The sequence below is a fragment of the Condylura cristata genome, unplaced genomic scaffold (assembly GCF_000260355.1).
Source record: "Condylura cristata isolate star-nosed mole 26May11 unplaced genomic scaffold, ConCri1.0 scaffold00012, whole genome shotgun sequence".
NCBI lineage: Eukaryota > Metazoa > Chordata > Mammalia > Eulipotyphla > Talpidae > Condylura > Condylura cristata.
In genome coordinates this window covers 22,752,899-22,768,731 of record NW_004567113.1, presented here as the reverse complement: position 1 = coordinate 22,768,731, position 15,833 = coordinate 22,752,899, and the positions used below count along the sequence as shown (strand labels likewise).

General features: G+C 35.5%; 1 protein-coding gene across 3 annotated transcripts; it reads right to left on the bottom strand.

Moving 5' to 3' along the window:
* Nucleotides 1-862: 862 nt before the first annotated feature.
* GNRHR (gonadotropin-releasing hormone receptor) lies at nucleotides 863-13,150 on the bottom strand. Of its 3 annotated transcripts, none has more exons than XM_004681261.1 (3): nucleotides 12,590-13,150; nucleotides 5,229-5,448; nucleotides 863-1,185 (listed from the first exon to the last, which is right to left on the bottom strand). In XM_004681261.1, exons 1-3 carry the CDS (start codon nucleotides 13,106-13,108, stop codon nucleotides 941-943), a joined length of 984 nt encoding a protein of 327 aa, XP_004681318.1. In that variant the 5' UTR covers nucleotides 13,109-13,150; the 3' UTR covers nucleotides 863-940. The 3 variants fall into 3 exon arrangements, with proteins under 3 accessions (XP_004681318.1, XP_004681319.1, XP_004681320.1); XM_004681262.1 differs by having other exon boundaries at nucleotides 943-1,185; nucleotides 5,229-5,320; nucleotides 12,590-13,108; XM_004681263.1 differs by having other exon boundaries at nucleotides 1,050-1,188; nucleotides 5,229-5,320; nucleotides 12,590-13,108.
* Nucleotides 13,151-15,833: the final 2,683 nt, after the last annotated feature.

Sequence of the window (15,833 nt, the reverse complement as noted above, 5' to 3'; positions counted from 1 at the left end):
GAATTTCTTTTACAAATCAAATAACTTTCGGCTTGTGCCTTTATTAATTTATTTATTTTCAATGACTTGTGGATTATGGACTTGGTAAAATCAGAGTATAGAAAAAATCACTCATATTAAGAAGAGGCTATATTATACATACAGTATAAAAAGTATAGGTCTTTTCTTAATTGTATTTTAAAACACTTATTATTCCTAAAGTTAATCACATATTCCATTTACTATCCAGCCTAGAGGAATGTTCTACTCCTATGTTGAAATCCTAACTTCCTTTCATATGAAGGCACTTCATGACCTGTAATAGGAAAAGAATGGGATGAAGGAAAAATTATTAAGTCTTGCCAGGTTAGTGGAGAGGATGGTGGGTAACTTTCTGAACACTAGAACCAAACACCAGAAAACATTTGAAACCAAAGAAAAATGTTAGATTTTTTTCTAACACACAAGCACAAGTTGATCTATGGGCATGGAAAATAATGCCCTTGTGTTCTGTAGATCATTGTAGCTTAAGGTGGTAAATGCTGCGAAACCCTTTTGAAAAAGAGCTCTCCCCAAAACATCAATGTTGAGATTAAGACTGTGTTATACTTTGTCAGTCTTACTTTCTGGCATCTGTGGCCTCAGGCCCTGGCCGCTTTAAATATTTGTACATTGTTATTCAAGGAAAAAGTGATTAGGAACCTATATAATGTGCCATAGTTCATAGAGATTAATTTAGAAGTTTATGATGAAGGCAACATGTTTTATTATTTTTTTCTCAAGAATTTTTTCTCCTTGATTTGCATTTCAGACAATGTGATTTCTTAAAGAATAAGATCGAAAACTTTAAACCTTGAGTTTTTAATGCAGCTGTGGGGGACATTTTGTGTTTATCATTCCCAAATGTAGAAATTCATTACTTTTGTCTTTTCTTACTATGATATTCTATGGAGGATATCAATTACAGAGAGAAATATCCATATATCAGTGGATCAAAGCATGGGTTTAAAAAAGCAAAGAGAAAGAAGAAGTGATTTACTGGATCTGACACCCTGTTTAACATTTCAGGATCAAACCAGTACCAAATCCCCAGGACATAGTACGGGGTCCAGCAGACAGTAAACGAAGTGGCAAATGCAACTGTCATCTTTAGGGTCCTCAGCCGAGCTCTTGGGATATTGTTCATGGATTGATTCAGTTGTAGTTCTACTAGAGAAAAGAGCAGGTGCTTAAATACCAGTTTTATTATAAAACCAAAATGGATAAAAAGGAAGAAATGGTCACTAATTCAAACTAACAAACAATGGGAGGACATTTCCATTATTTTTCCAATTGTAAATAAAGCAGCAATAAACATGGGGGTACAGGAATCTTTTTCAATCAGTGTTTTTGTGTCTTTTGGATAGATACCTAGGAGTGGGATTACTGGTTTTTTTTTTTCATTTCCATTATTTTTAATAATAATAATAATAATAATAATAATAGTATGTTTGAAATGTAGGGGAAAACTTTATGGGATTTCTCCCTCACCTATTTTGACACAAAGGAGATTAGCAAGAGAAAAAACAAGTTTAAATTTGTATTCATGGAGGTCCATAAAATGTAGAACATACTGAACGACTATAGCAAACTGTTTATGTGGTTTGTTGACAAAGAAGCAATAAAGCATCAGTTTTTCCCTTTAAAGAAGCGAAGAAGCAGACAAATATATCACTAAAATTTGTTTGGACAACTAATTTAAATTAAGCAAAGCTTGCTTAAAGTCTTGGCCCTATATCTGTCCATCTTTGTGCAAACAGGATACATTGGTAATGTTCTTAAAATTGAGTTTCCAGGGCTTCCCTGGTGGTGCAAGGGGCTAAGTCTCAGCATCATGAAGTTACAGGCAGCCACTGCAACACAAGTTCCATCCAGCCAGGAAGGTGACCCACATGGCACAGCAGACTTCTCCTGTCTCACCCGCTGATCCTCTCAGCAGTGTACTTCAGTGTATCTGCTTGTTCTTCAACCTACTCTGTCTCTGGCTAATCCTCTTACCATCCTCCCCCCACACCCAATGCCACTCACTGCCTGCACCTCTGGCCTGTCCCCCAGTTCTTGTATGCATAAATAAATTAAAAAAATTAAGTTTCCAGGCCCTCACTGGTAGCACAGCGTGTTAAAGCACAGTGCTAAGAAGCAAAAGCCACTTCAGCATGAGTTCCATCCCCGGCCCCCAAGGTGACCCACATGGTGTGGCAGACCTCTCCTGACCCACCCGCTGCTTCCCGCAGCAGTGTGCTTCATCAGTCGGCCTGTTCTGCGCCCCACTCTGTCTCTGATGAAGCCGCTCACCGCCCCTGCGCCTCTGGCCTGTACCCCAGTTCTGTATGCATAAATAAATAAATCTTTAAAAAAAAATTAAGTTTCCATCAAACTAATTGGATTTTAAATATGGGGTGCTCTCCACCCTGCCTGTGTCTATGCAGACATCTCTTTTCCCAGAACTTTCACTTTCAGAGGCAGCTCTCTGCCCACTTCTGTCTGTGCAAGCATCATTTTTTTCCCCTTCCCTTTTTTTTTTTTTTTTAAAGATTTTTTATTTTATTTGTACATACAGAACTGGGGTACAGGTCAGAGGCTCAGGGGTGGTGAGAGGCTTCACCAGAGACAGAGCGGGGAGCAGAACAGGCAGATCTACAAAGTACACTGCTGAGGGGAGCAGCGGGCGGGTCAGGAGAGGTCTGCCACGCCATGTGGTCACCTCCAGGGCAGGCGGGGATCGAACTCATGCAGAAGTGGCTTTAGCTTCTCAGTGCAGTGCTTTAACCCGCTGCGCCACCAGGGAGGGCCCCCCCTTCCCTTTTTAAAAAAAATAATGATCTGTTTTATTAAACAAATATAAAGCAAACATGTTTGCTTTATTATGCAAACATAATAAAGCTGTTTGCATATTTAAAAAAATATGGAGGTGCTCAACTTCTTAAAACATTAAGAGAAATGAGTTTGAACTGAGTTAAAATTTGAATTTAAACAGAACAATATTCAATGTGTAAATATATCTGAAAGTAGAATAATAGAAGGGTTCTGGCCAAAATTATCTTCTTTCTGGGATATTCAAAATAACTTCACTTTTCATATTAACATGTCCTTTACGTTTCAGTGTTATGTTCTCTATGAAGAAATTCACTAGAATTTAATGGAATTCTGAATTTAATAGAATCCTGCATGAAATTTTGAATTTAGCTCTTTAAAGAAAAAACCTGAAGCTTTAAAATACTCAAAATTTGTTGTAATTCATAGTCCCAAAACTGCTATTTTAAAATAAAAAATTCACTTCAAATACTTTAAATTTTGAGGGGAATAGATAATACTGTTCAGAAATAGTAATTTTGTAACTTCTTCTTTTTAAAAAGATTTATTTTATTTATGCATACAGAGCTGGGGTATAGGCCAGAGGTGCAGGGGTGGCGAGAGGATTCACCAGAGACAGAGTGGGGAACAGAACAGGCTGACTTATGAAGCACACTGCTGAGGGGAGCAGCAGGCAGGTCAGGAGAGGTCCGCGGCACCATGTGGGTCACCTCTGGGGTGGGGATCAAACTCATGCTGAAGTTGCTTTCTCAGTGCTGCGCTTTAACCCACTGTGCCCATTTTGTAACTTATTATTAAAGATCACTAAACAGTAAAAATAGGAAGGAAAACATTTACATTCATGATATTTTAATTATATACTTATCTTTTTACTAAAAATGTTAAGATAAATAATGTATAGAATAGACTGAGTAGGAACTTTTATTCACACAAATCAAAACACCATTTACTATGGACCTTGTTTTGTTTTCACACATTAATTAATTATATTCCCACTGTTTTAAATTTGCACTATGGAGTTAAAATTAAATGATTAATTAAGATTAGTCCTTAGTATCTGTAAACTGTTGTGACATATAAGTAATATAGCAATCTACAGAATGAACACCTTAAAAAGGTAAACACAGGTTTAGCACAATTGACTGAATATGGAAAAGTATAGACTCTCCTATGCATGCTGCACTTCTACGTTTTTGGAACGATCACTTTTTGTGGTCAGATATCTTTCACTAGCTGACTTTTCTGCTTGACTATATACTTTATGAACCCAGGCTAGTTACTAAGCAGTTTTATGTAGCATAGCCTTATCTAGCACAATTTCGAGCCAGACTAGTAATCAGTACTTATTTGTTGAATACATAAAAGATTAAATCAGCACTTACTTGTTGAATACATGAAAAGGTTAGATTAAATATTATTTAACTATTCTCCTTCATTTTTTCCATGTTTTGGATAGCTCAACTGTCTTTAGATTGATCTTCATGTGGGGATATTTTTCTTATTCACAATGTACTCTCTTCCGATATGTCTTATAGAACTGATTATCTCTAGGATAAGATTTTGAAAGCAAATTATTTTGCAATACAATATGCTTTTTAGGAACTATCAAATATCATTTCATGCTGGCAAGTATCTGTGATTTATAAATCATTACCCATAGTAATGATTTGAAAGTGGTTACTGACAGTGATCGTGCCATGACAATTTTCTTGTTAAGTTGTGCCAGGAATAACATACATTATGCTGCTGGTGCATGCCTTTTGGATATCATGCAAAATAACCGTGTTTACTTTGCATGGTTTTTGAGAATGTACCAGATATCGAACCCAAAAAGGCACAACCACATACGGGCTATTTAGATGGAAATATCAACTACTATATATTCAACCTTATATTCAACGGTATTTCACATACTCATCATGCATGCATGTATACAAACACACACACACACACAGACAGTTGTATTGGGTGCAAACAGGTATTTTGAATGTGAAACAGAATAGCTTGATTTACACAAGCCCATTGGCTACTAGACTTACTACAAAGTACAAAGTTGTATTTTGCTTTATTTTAGAAAATCATGTCTTTGGTACAACAATGGAATGACTCAGCAGGAACAATCTGCCAGTGCTTATGTTGGGTAAGTGGGGGGCATTGTCATTTCGGCTTTAATACCATTGTATAAATTTAGATTATTTGAACCCATTAAATTGTAACTTGAGGATAATAAAAGTATAATTAAAGTATTATCTCATGGGTGACTTTGAATACTAGTGAGTTAATAGATGTAAGCTGCTTAGGACAGGAACTGGCAGAGAGTAATGCTACTGTGCTTTGAGCACTGTTGTTTCAAAACCATTGATCCATAATTGACATCACATCTAAGGAATACGTACGGTGGGGATCCTGCTGCAGGACCTGTGTCAGGGTGAAGATGATTTTTGCATTGCAGATCAACATGATAAGAAGAGGGATGATGAAGAGGCAGCTGAAGGTGAAAAAGTTGTAAAAAGCTTGATGCCACCATTGTGGAAAACTGCAGTGTGTAACACATTGAGAGAAACCTTTCGTCTGTCCAGAACTGTCTGCTAAATGGATCACCTGGAAGATGTATAACTGTATGGGAAAATAAAACAAATTAAAGATTGTTAATTTTTTTCCCCACAGTATTTGTATGTTTGTCTTGTAAGTTTTGTCTTCTTTATTCTGTTATTCTTTTACCAAGTTTTTTGCAAACGGTAATTGTTAAGCCCCTGGATATAAGATTGTGGTTTTCGGGCCCTCCCTGGTGGAGCAGTGGGCTAAAGTACAGCACTAAAAAGCTAAAGCCACTTCAGCATGAGTTCATCCCCACCTATCCCAGAGGTGACCCACATGGCGCTGCAGACCTCTCCTTACCCGCCCATTGCTCCTCTCAGCAGTGTACTTTGTCAGTCAGCCTGTTCTGCTCCCCACTCTTTCTCTGGTGAATCCTCTCACTGCCCCTGCACCTCTGTCCTGTACTAGTTCTGTATGTCTAAATAAATAAATCTTTTTCTAAAAAAAGATTGTGGTTTTTTGGAAGTTATTTCAACATTGCAGAAAAATGATCAGCTGAGGATTTAAGGTAAGAATGAGTCCACACTGTTATAAATTGCAGCACAACAACAAATAAATTGGGAGAGGAAAAAGTTCCTTGTTATTGTACAAGGATAATACAAGGACTATATAATTTGCTCAAGCCAGATGATAACTGTAAGTAGAATACTGAAAGTAGTGACTAATAAATGATATAATGTGATTTAAGTAAACATTGTAAATGGATGGTGAATGTATGGTTAAAAAATCCAGCAAAAACTGGGTATTTACATCATTTCAAAGTATCTATGTAGGATAATTATTCATTACAAGGAGGAAAATAATAACTTTACAGTTCCTGTAACTTGATTGTCGTAAATTGTATTGCAAGGAACTTGAGAATACTTGATTTTCAAGTTCCTTGCAATACTCAGTTAATGCTGAGTTCCTCTCAATGCATTATATAAGGAAGCAGAAGTTGTTAACTAACTTCAACAATTATGGTTCTACTGTAAAGTTACTATTTTACTCCTTATAGATGCTGAACTTCCACAATACTTTTCCTCTAATTCAGATCTTATCACAGAAAATAGGTGTCACATATGTACTAACCGCCCCCCCCCAGTCCTTAATTATCTGATAGCAGGCTATATCTACTTCATCTTTTGTAACAGAGAACACCTAATACAGTTCTTTAACAAAAGGGTGGCTTTAACATAAGCATGTTTATTAAGTAAAGATAACAACCAAAAACAAACCATAATACATGTTTACTCTTATAATTTAATGAAATATAAATAAATGGCATAAACTGTAAACTTTTTAAAAATTTGTAAACAAAATAGTGATTTTCAGTTCAATTCTTTTTTTTCAGTTTTCAGGGCCCCCCAAAATTTTTAAGTTAATCCACTAGAGGGCGCCAAATGACCATATGATCAACGTTAAAGTCAGGAAACTCAAGTTAATTCTATTTTATGATCCAGAACTAGATTTTGCCAAAATAGAAAATGAACATTCCTTACAACCTGAAGTTATTTAAAATTCATTTTTGAACTTGAGCTGATAAACGATGGAATTTGAAGTCTTTGTTTCACATAGAGCCTGATTCTTAACTACATGTCCTTAAAGTCCTTACTATTTCTCTCTTCATCTTCCCAAATGATATTGGAAACCAGATTATGCAAATTTGACTTTCTGCTCTGCACTGAACCACACTTTCACCTTCACATTTTAGTCATAATATGGAATTTTTAATAAAAGTTCAAGCTAGTATACTTTTATAAAAATAAAAAGTTAGCATCTATTTTTTGCTAACTAGAGTTTTATTTTGCAACAAAAGAGGAAAAGCTACGGATCTAGCCTTCAGCACTTCTTTTTGCAGCTTGATAGTGGGACACCAAGCACCTTTCCAGAAAACTACTTCATATGCTGGTTCAGAATATCATGTTGTTCTTGCTTTTACTATATATTAGGGTTGTAGGTTTTAGATTATTTGGTATGACTTGGGTTATTTTCTATGTCTGTGAATGCTCAATAATTTTTCCATATAAATGAGTGATAGGGGCTCCTTGGTGGTGCAGGGGTAAAAGTCACAGAGTTATCAAGCTATTGCCAGGCACCTTGGAATGAGTTTGATTCCCAGCCAGGGGGCTGACCCACATGTCACAGCAGAACCTCTCCTGTCTGGCCCTCTGCTCTGCTCAGCAATGTGTTTCAGGCGATTTGCCTGGTCTGTTCCCCACTATGTTTCTGGTGAATCTTCTCAACCCCTGTACCTCTGGCCTATACCCAATTTGTATGCACAAATCAATAAATCTTCAAAAAAAAAAAAAGATGATTAACTATGATGTGGGAGGGGGTCGTTAACACATATATGACACCTAGATTGTGTGATAATTTCTGAGTGAGAAGTATAGTAAAGCATTAATGAAATTCAGCATCTTAATTGTGATAAACTATTTGTTTCACACTTGCTTCTGTAGTTTATTATTTATTCCAAGGCCACGTTCATTTCAGTGATTAATTTTGGGATCCACTAAACTTCCAGTGTTTCTTTTGCTCTGGATTGTGTCTCTTTAATTTCTTTATGCTTCTTCCTTCTTACCCCTATCTCCAGTTTTCATCAATGTTAGCTTTATACTGTCATAAACAAGGGTAATCTTTCTTCTTTAAAGTCAATGGCAGAATCGAATAATCCTAGAAAATTATTTTAACTCTCAGTGTACCCCACACTGACCATTACCTAGTATTTTCTAAAAGTCATCTTGAGAAGACATTTCATTTTCCTCATCTATGAAATGGAGATGTTAATAGTAACTACTTCTAGGGGTTGTCATAACAATTAAATGAGTTAATATTACAAAATGCTTAGAATAAGATTTAGCATTTAGTTAACTATCGATTGATCTATCTATCCATGCACACACATATATTATATCCACATGTAAAATTTATATGCATACACACATATAAATTATAACCATTATTATTATAAAATTTTGGAGACACTCAACTTATATTTCCATAAATATTCATGTATATATGCACAAATGTATAGCACTTAAAAAAATTTCTCTTGACCATCTATTCTCAATCTGAGATTTTCTTGTCTTCCTACAGAAAGAAATAGACACTATTTCACAGTCTCGTGTAGAATGGACATTAAGAGCTCACACCTCCACTTACTAGACAGTAATCTTGGTCATACAGCAAGTATACAGCAAGTGGTCATACCACTCTTAGCTTTAGTTACTTCTTAAAGAAAACAGGATAATAATTGTGCCAAACGGGTTGTTGAGAGACTGACATAAAATAATGTGTGCACATGCATGTAGCACAATTCCTGGCAGGTATTTGTCTTCAATAGTGATCATTTACCATCATGACCATTATTGTTTTCCTTTTTGTTTTTACTTATTGCTACTACTGTTGAAGTACAGTTCTTGGCAAATGGTACACATCATATACATATGATGCATAGTACATTTAATCTGGTCATGTTCAGCAGTACATTCTAGCTTTGTAAATTCAGTGTGTCAAGGCAAGTCTCCACACATCTCAGACCACACATCTTTACACCAAAGACTGAAGAATGGCTCATACATCTTGCCTGAAGCTCTGGGTTAACTATAGAATTAAACACTGTCAATATGCTAATGCCCGTATTACCACAGATAAGTTCTAGTGGCATGAACTCTTTCTGCAAATAATCTGCTACTCTGGAATCCTTGTGGTCTTGGATGACTGTCATGGAAACCATGTGATTTTTTAATTAGATATGGACACACCCAATTAAAAAGTGCTTTTCTCCCAACATGTACTTACCAGCCTAACCACAGATATCTAAAATAAGATCTCCTTTCATTGACGTGTTGTTGCCTTTTTTTTTTCTTTTCTGTCTTTCCTTCCCTCTCCCACCCTCCCTTCTGTGTCCTTCTCTCCCTGCCTCCCTTCATTCTCTTACTTTTAGAAATAATGCCTCTTAGACTTGAATTATTCTGTTCTGGCACATACATCAGAGTTAAGAAGATCGTTTGTTGACTAGGTTGCAGGTTGCTGGTGTTTTACTTAATCAGAATCAATGGTGTAATTTTGAGACGTTTGAAATGATCAACCTTCACAGTGCAGTTTTCTTTGCTATATTTTTAAAGAGACATCCATCTTCATTCTCAAATTTCTGTTATTGTCACTACTGACTTAAAATTTTTCTTTAGGATGGAAGGATGAAAAACAAGGAAATAGGAAGGAAAGAGCATTAACTGAGTGTTTAGGTTAAAAGTCTTACACTAAATAACTTCTTTTATTTTTATAATTTATTATTTAAAATTATCCTTTTAAACTTAAGTAATGTGCTTGGAGTCACACAGATGGTAAGACAAAGTATTGCAATTTGAATTAACTTTGCTTAAATTCAATACCCATGCTATTTCTGCTATCCCATTGTCTTTCAAATTTTGTTGTGGAAAGAGTTGAGGTTTAGACTATGACTGGGGCTAGAGAATGTTCCAGCGGAAGGCGTCTGCCTTTTCCCTGTTTAATCAGAGCAGTTTCACCTATGTCTGTTCTACTTATTGGGCTTCTACATAGAATTTTGCTTTTTTAAAAAAGGCCTTTGGCTAGCATATGGTTTCAAGTTAGTAGTTTGCAGTATCCTGAAACTTCTGAAAATAGATCCCAGCCTATCATAGACTGTATGTTTTGAGGTTACTAAATCAGGAAGGTGGAAAATAAAGTGACCAATATGAATTTTGGTCATTCTGAATTCTTGGAAAATGTCATCAATCCCCAGTTTTCCAGACCTGAGTTGTGACAACTACCTTGTTGGTTGTTTAAGCCAAGATCTGAATTCCTTAAATGCTAAAAAGTAAACATATACACAAAGGATAAAGATTAAAGGTAATCTTTCTCCCTTTTCACATAAATTAGCACTAACAGGAGAGCCATTGTCAAGGGGCTTATCCATAGCATGTGCAGAAGCTGGAAACACAAAGGACATATGTCACAGTCTAGAAATGAAAAGCCCTCTCTCTCTCATCTCCTCCCCCAACAAATGCACGCGGCATTAGTCACAGGGCTGAAACCTCTAATAAAAACTGGACTTAGTAAAAAGACATGGACCCAGCAGGCCAAGAGACACTGGAAAAGTCAACAAATGCCTTTCAATCAGCAGACTGTGCCCATCATTGGTTACAATCAACACTGCAGCATGAAACAGACCTGAGCGGATGTTTACTTCATGAGAATCTTTTCTCAAATATTGGTGTGTGAAAAAAAGAGAAAGTCAGACAGTGTCTCTATGTAGCAAGGATGTCTTACTTTGGGTTACTGCTCAAATGGTTTACATGTCATTGTTTTCACTCTTTGTGAACCCTCTTACACATGAAATGAAACTAACATTAACTACATTTACATTAACTCTTTGAGAGTTAATTTACATTAACATTTACTCTCAGAGAGTTAATGTAAATATCAAGTAAGACTGTGGAAGCCAACTTTTTCAGGAACCTTCAACCAAGTGCTTTATGAATTTAATATGCTGCTGAAAGTTAAATGGTGAGTCATTCGGATTATAAAATAAAATAGTACTATCATTTTCTGTGGTCCATATTCAGATGAATCTTTCAGGTAGAGTTATGTATTTGAGGTCAAGCCATAACAAGAAGTTTCTAAACAGTTCAGAGTAAGTTTTACATTTTGTTTTTATTACATCAAGATAGTCAGGTATTTGGGATTATCTTTTTATTGCTGCTGTGAAATATTTAAATGAAAACAATAATTTAATATTTTTTAAATATTCTCCTCTGGGAAAGCCCTTTAAATGAGAGTGAAATTGGGGACTCTTTTTTCAATGATCTAAAATTAACTTATTTCTACTTCTGTTTAGAATTTTATCTATGTCAGTATCTCAAATAACCTCATACTTTCTAAAGCTTATTTACACAAAGACCTTCTATTACTAATATCCTGTCCTATAGCAAATACTTTAGCTTTCATAAGAAAAATATTTTTTTCATTGCCTACTTTCCAATCCCTTTCAAACAAGCAACTAAACACAGGTAGACAATAGTCCATCGCCTTCACCACTCAGCCATGACTACACCTTACCTCGCCATTTCAGTGGGTTTATTAGTCAATCTCTTTGGTATTTAACATTTGGTCTCAATTTTATTCTGCTCTATTATTATCTAATTAAACCCAACTTGTTGCCAAGCTCTGATTTTTGTTTTTAACATCTCTCTTATAATCCATTCCCTGTTACACCATTCTAGTCAGATAATCCACAAAGGTTTCTTTGTTTCTCTCTAATCTATATCCATTGCCCTGAGTTCATCATGCTGTAGCACATTTAAAGGATAGCGACAGCTTCCTCATCTGTTAAATTTTTTGTTTGTCCTTTTTTTCAGAGACCTGAATATTGAAAGAGAAATTCTGCAAGTTGATTAATTGGATTTCTTCAGGTGAAGAAAGTGTCAGAGACGGCTCCTTCTTTGAGAACCAGTGCCTATTCCAACTGTCCCATGCTATTGCTAGTAATTTCTTTCAGTCTGACTTACTTTGAGATAACTCAAGTGAAACTCAAGGAAATATTCAAATTTCCAAAAGTCCAAGATTTTTTCTGCTTTTCCTCTTTATTCAATCCCAGCCAGCTGCAAACCACAGGACAACATTCTAATCAAGAATAATCACCTAGACTGCAGTGACTGAATGCTTGAAGTGTCCTTTCAACTCATCCCAAATATGAAGTTATAAATACTTTTTATTTTATTTTAGAAAGTTCATAATTCTTATAGATTCTCTCTAGCTACCTTAGAATCAATACCAATCAGAGTAAAGGAAAAATCGATGGAAGAATAAAATGAAGATGAGTTCAGATTTGAAAATAACCACTTTTGGGGGAAGCATTTACTATGTACCAGAGACTATTAAATGATTAAACACATTTTTCATTTAATCAGCCTATCACAGAGGTTGTATAAAATAGTCATTACCTTCATTTTATAAATGAAGGAACCAAACTCAACAGTACTTGAGAAATTTGCCCAAGGTCACAGAGCAGACACAGGATGAAACTTAACTTTTGACTTCCAGAGTGCAAACTACTAAAGTTATGGTACTGCCTTTGACAAGACAGGCCTTCATGTAAGTTCAGATAGGAAATTTACACGCTCCAAAGCTTAACAAATTCATGGCAGTGCTTTACCTGTGGTCCAGCAAAAATACTACTGAGGAGCCAGGCCAAGACAATCATGGGCTGTCCGAGATTGCTGCTGCGTTTCAGAGCGAGAGGCCTTGTGATGGCCAACGAGCGGTCCAGGCTGATAACTACCATCATGAAGGCTGGTGCATACATGGAGAAAAGCTTCAGATAGCTGAGAACTTTGCAGAGGAGTTCCCCAGCATACCATTGGACAGTAATGTTCCACATCCCATCGAGAGGCATGACAATCAGAGTCTCCAACAGGTTGGCTAAGGTCAAATGTTTTAAAAGCACCTTCATTCTTGAGAGCTTTTTACTTTTCTCTTTCTTCTGAGTCCACTTCTGAAGTTTTAACAAGAAAGATGCATTAAAGGTGGTGGAGAGAAGAAAAAGGAAGAAAGTAACTGTCACTCGGATCTTTCCAGAGAGAGTCAGGGTGGGGAAGTTGCCCTCCAGGAGGGAGCTGCTGCTGTTAGCAGCCGAGCAGTGATTTTGATTCTGTTCAGAAGCGCTGTTTGCCATTCTTCCGGATTGTTAGAGCCTCAAGACTTGTATTCCTGGTGCCTGTAATATTTTACTGTAATCAAAACCAAAGTCCCATTTTATTTCTGCTTTCTTTAGATAGAAACGTCATAGGTTCAGATTTATGTTAGATTTATCCTTGAGATATTTCATATTTAATGTAAAAGATCAAGGTGAACTTGTTTTGTGGGTGTATAATTCAACTGAGTGCTAAAACATACTCTGAGGGCCAAATGTAACTGTAGTACCTCAGCAGATGGCCTTGTTTTCACAATAATTTTCCTAAGACAAGGACATTTACAGCTTGATTTTAAATTTAAAAATCTGCTCGGTATTATTCAAAATAACGAAGCAATTTTATAGAAACTGTCTAAAATGTTAGTATTCTGTCCAACAGACAAGATGAAAAGTGAAGAAAATACTAAAGAATAATTTGCTCCAGTTAAAAACTATTGTATGAAATCAATATCTATTTCAAATTTTCTTTTTTTCAGACACTGAACATTCAAACACTAGAAAAATAAATTCATTTAAAACTGTCTTCCCCAAAACACTAGAATAATACTTTAACAGAATCAATTTGATCCAATATAAATTAGACTGTGTTCAAATTTACCAATCAAGCTTAACGGTCAGATTATCCAGTGGCTGGTTGGATCTGAAAGCAGAGCTCAGCTTTCTTCGGTTTCCAGGAAACGCACCTGAGCGCCAAATATACACAGGCTCAAAGTAAAGAGTTGCAAAGCAATCCTACAAAAAATGGGGCTCAAAGAAAGACTTGGATGTAGGACCTGAAACTACAATACATAAAAGAATCATAAACACAGCATGATAGAACCTTCAGTCATGTGTTATGGGTTCATCTCCAACAGCAGGAAAACAAAAGAGAACGTGCAATTCAGACTATATCAAATTACAAAGCTTCTGCACTGCAGAAAAATACGCTCTATAGGGAAAGAAACTTCACTACGACAAAAAGGCACCATACTGAATGGGAGAAAATATTTGTACACCATACATTTGACAATGGGTTGATATCCAAACTCTTCAAAGAACTGATACAATTTATGAAAACCAGCAAATTTCTTCTTTTTTGGGTATATACTGTATTGTCATAAACATTGAACTCATAGCCATTGGCACGATAACTTATCCTTGAACAAAACTCATCTAACACACGACCTTGCATATGCACTCTTATAATTTTTTATGTAAGGAACAGTACAGTTACCCTATTTTTTAAAAATATGACTTTGCTTAACCAAGACTGGTTAAGTGTCTGTGACTACTGTGACCTGGGTAAAAGGAGTTTATTTTTCATTCACGGTAGAATTTGAGGAAGGAATAGGCTACTAGTTATGAAGACATGTTTACACAAAATTGCTTTATAGACAAGGAACAAATTATAAAGCTCTTCAAATTTTTCAAGTTATGCAAATTATTTGTAACCTTTAAAATGTGAGGGCCATTTTTCACTTTGTGGGAGTGTATCTTATTTGGATACCATGAGACATTGCTCCAATTTTTATTCAGTATAGGAATGTCAGAGGTAAGTAATAGGAAAAGATGCTTGAAAATTCATGAAAGATGTTGAAGATCAGGTTAAGGAAAGTCCTAAAACCTAAATCACTATTATTATAAATGAGTGAAAAGCAAATTTCCTCTTTATAAAAAGCATTAATTTGAATCTACATTAAAACCCCTGATTAGTGAAGGGTTAAAAGAGTGTGATGAAGTTATCCTTTTTTTCTGGAACTTGCAAATGATGCAATATGACTCTCTTTTTTTTTCTCTTTAAAAAAAATTCTCAAAAAAAAAACAGAAACAAAAATAAATTTTCTAGAAAGGTCTTTGTTTTCATTTTGTATGGTTTATTTGCAAAAAGTCTTAGTGAAGGTTATTCTGAAAGCCAGTCTTTTGGCACTGAAATTTTGAGATCTTCTGTGGAGTAAACAATTTATGCCAGAGGGAGCCAATGTTAAATACATTTTCTAGCTGTATAAACAAATGTGATGTTTTCAACAAAGAATCTTGAAGAGCAACAGTCTGAGTAAAAATGAGAGAAATCAGAAACAAAAGTAAAAATATTAATCTGCAGGAGGCATCATTAGTTCTAATAAAATTGGCTGTACTAGCTACTGAATTACCTGACAAGTCAGTCTATAAGCCACAGCTGAATACAAATAATCACAAAGATGCTGAAAAAGATGCTAGATAATTCAGGTGGCAGGCGTCACCAAGGCATGGGGTTAAAAAAAAAGCAAAAGAAGAAATCAACTGAGAAATAAACCTTAAATTCACTAAACTCTTATTCTCTTGGGATTGAAAGAAAAGTATATTTCAATATACAGTATTTACAGTGTTATCTATATAATATGTAACTCACCTACTTAATATACATGGTAGTTACTTATGTTCAATGAATTGAGTTTTCATTGCTTTTAGAGTTCTCAGGATTTCTTGCCAACATTTCTTATAGCAGAAATGCCTGAACCTAAATAGACTGAGTTTTTAGGACATGGCAGTCCGATAAGAAGGTTCTGTTAGGACAGACATTACCTGATATGTTGTCTCTCTTGTCAGGAGAATAAGAAGTCTATCATTATATAGTATATCCCTGGGCAGATAGGTTTCTTAAACCAACCCTCTTAAGCAGAGGCATCCTTCTTAAATGTGCTTACTTTAACACACCTGTCTTCATATCAAACTATTTTCAAAAATAAAA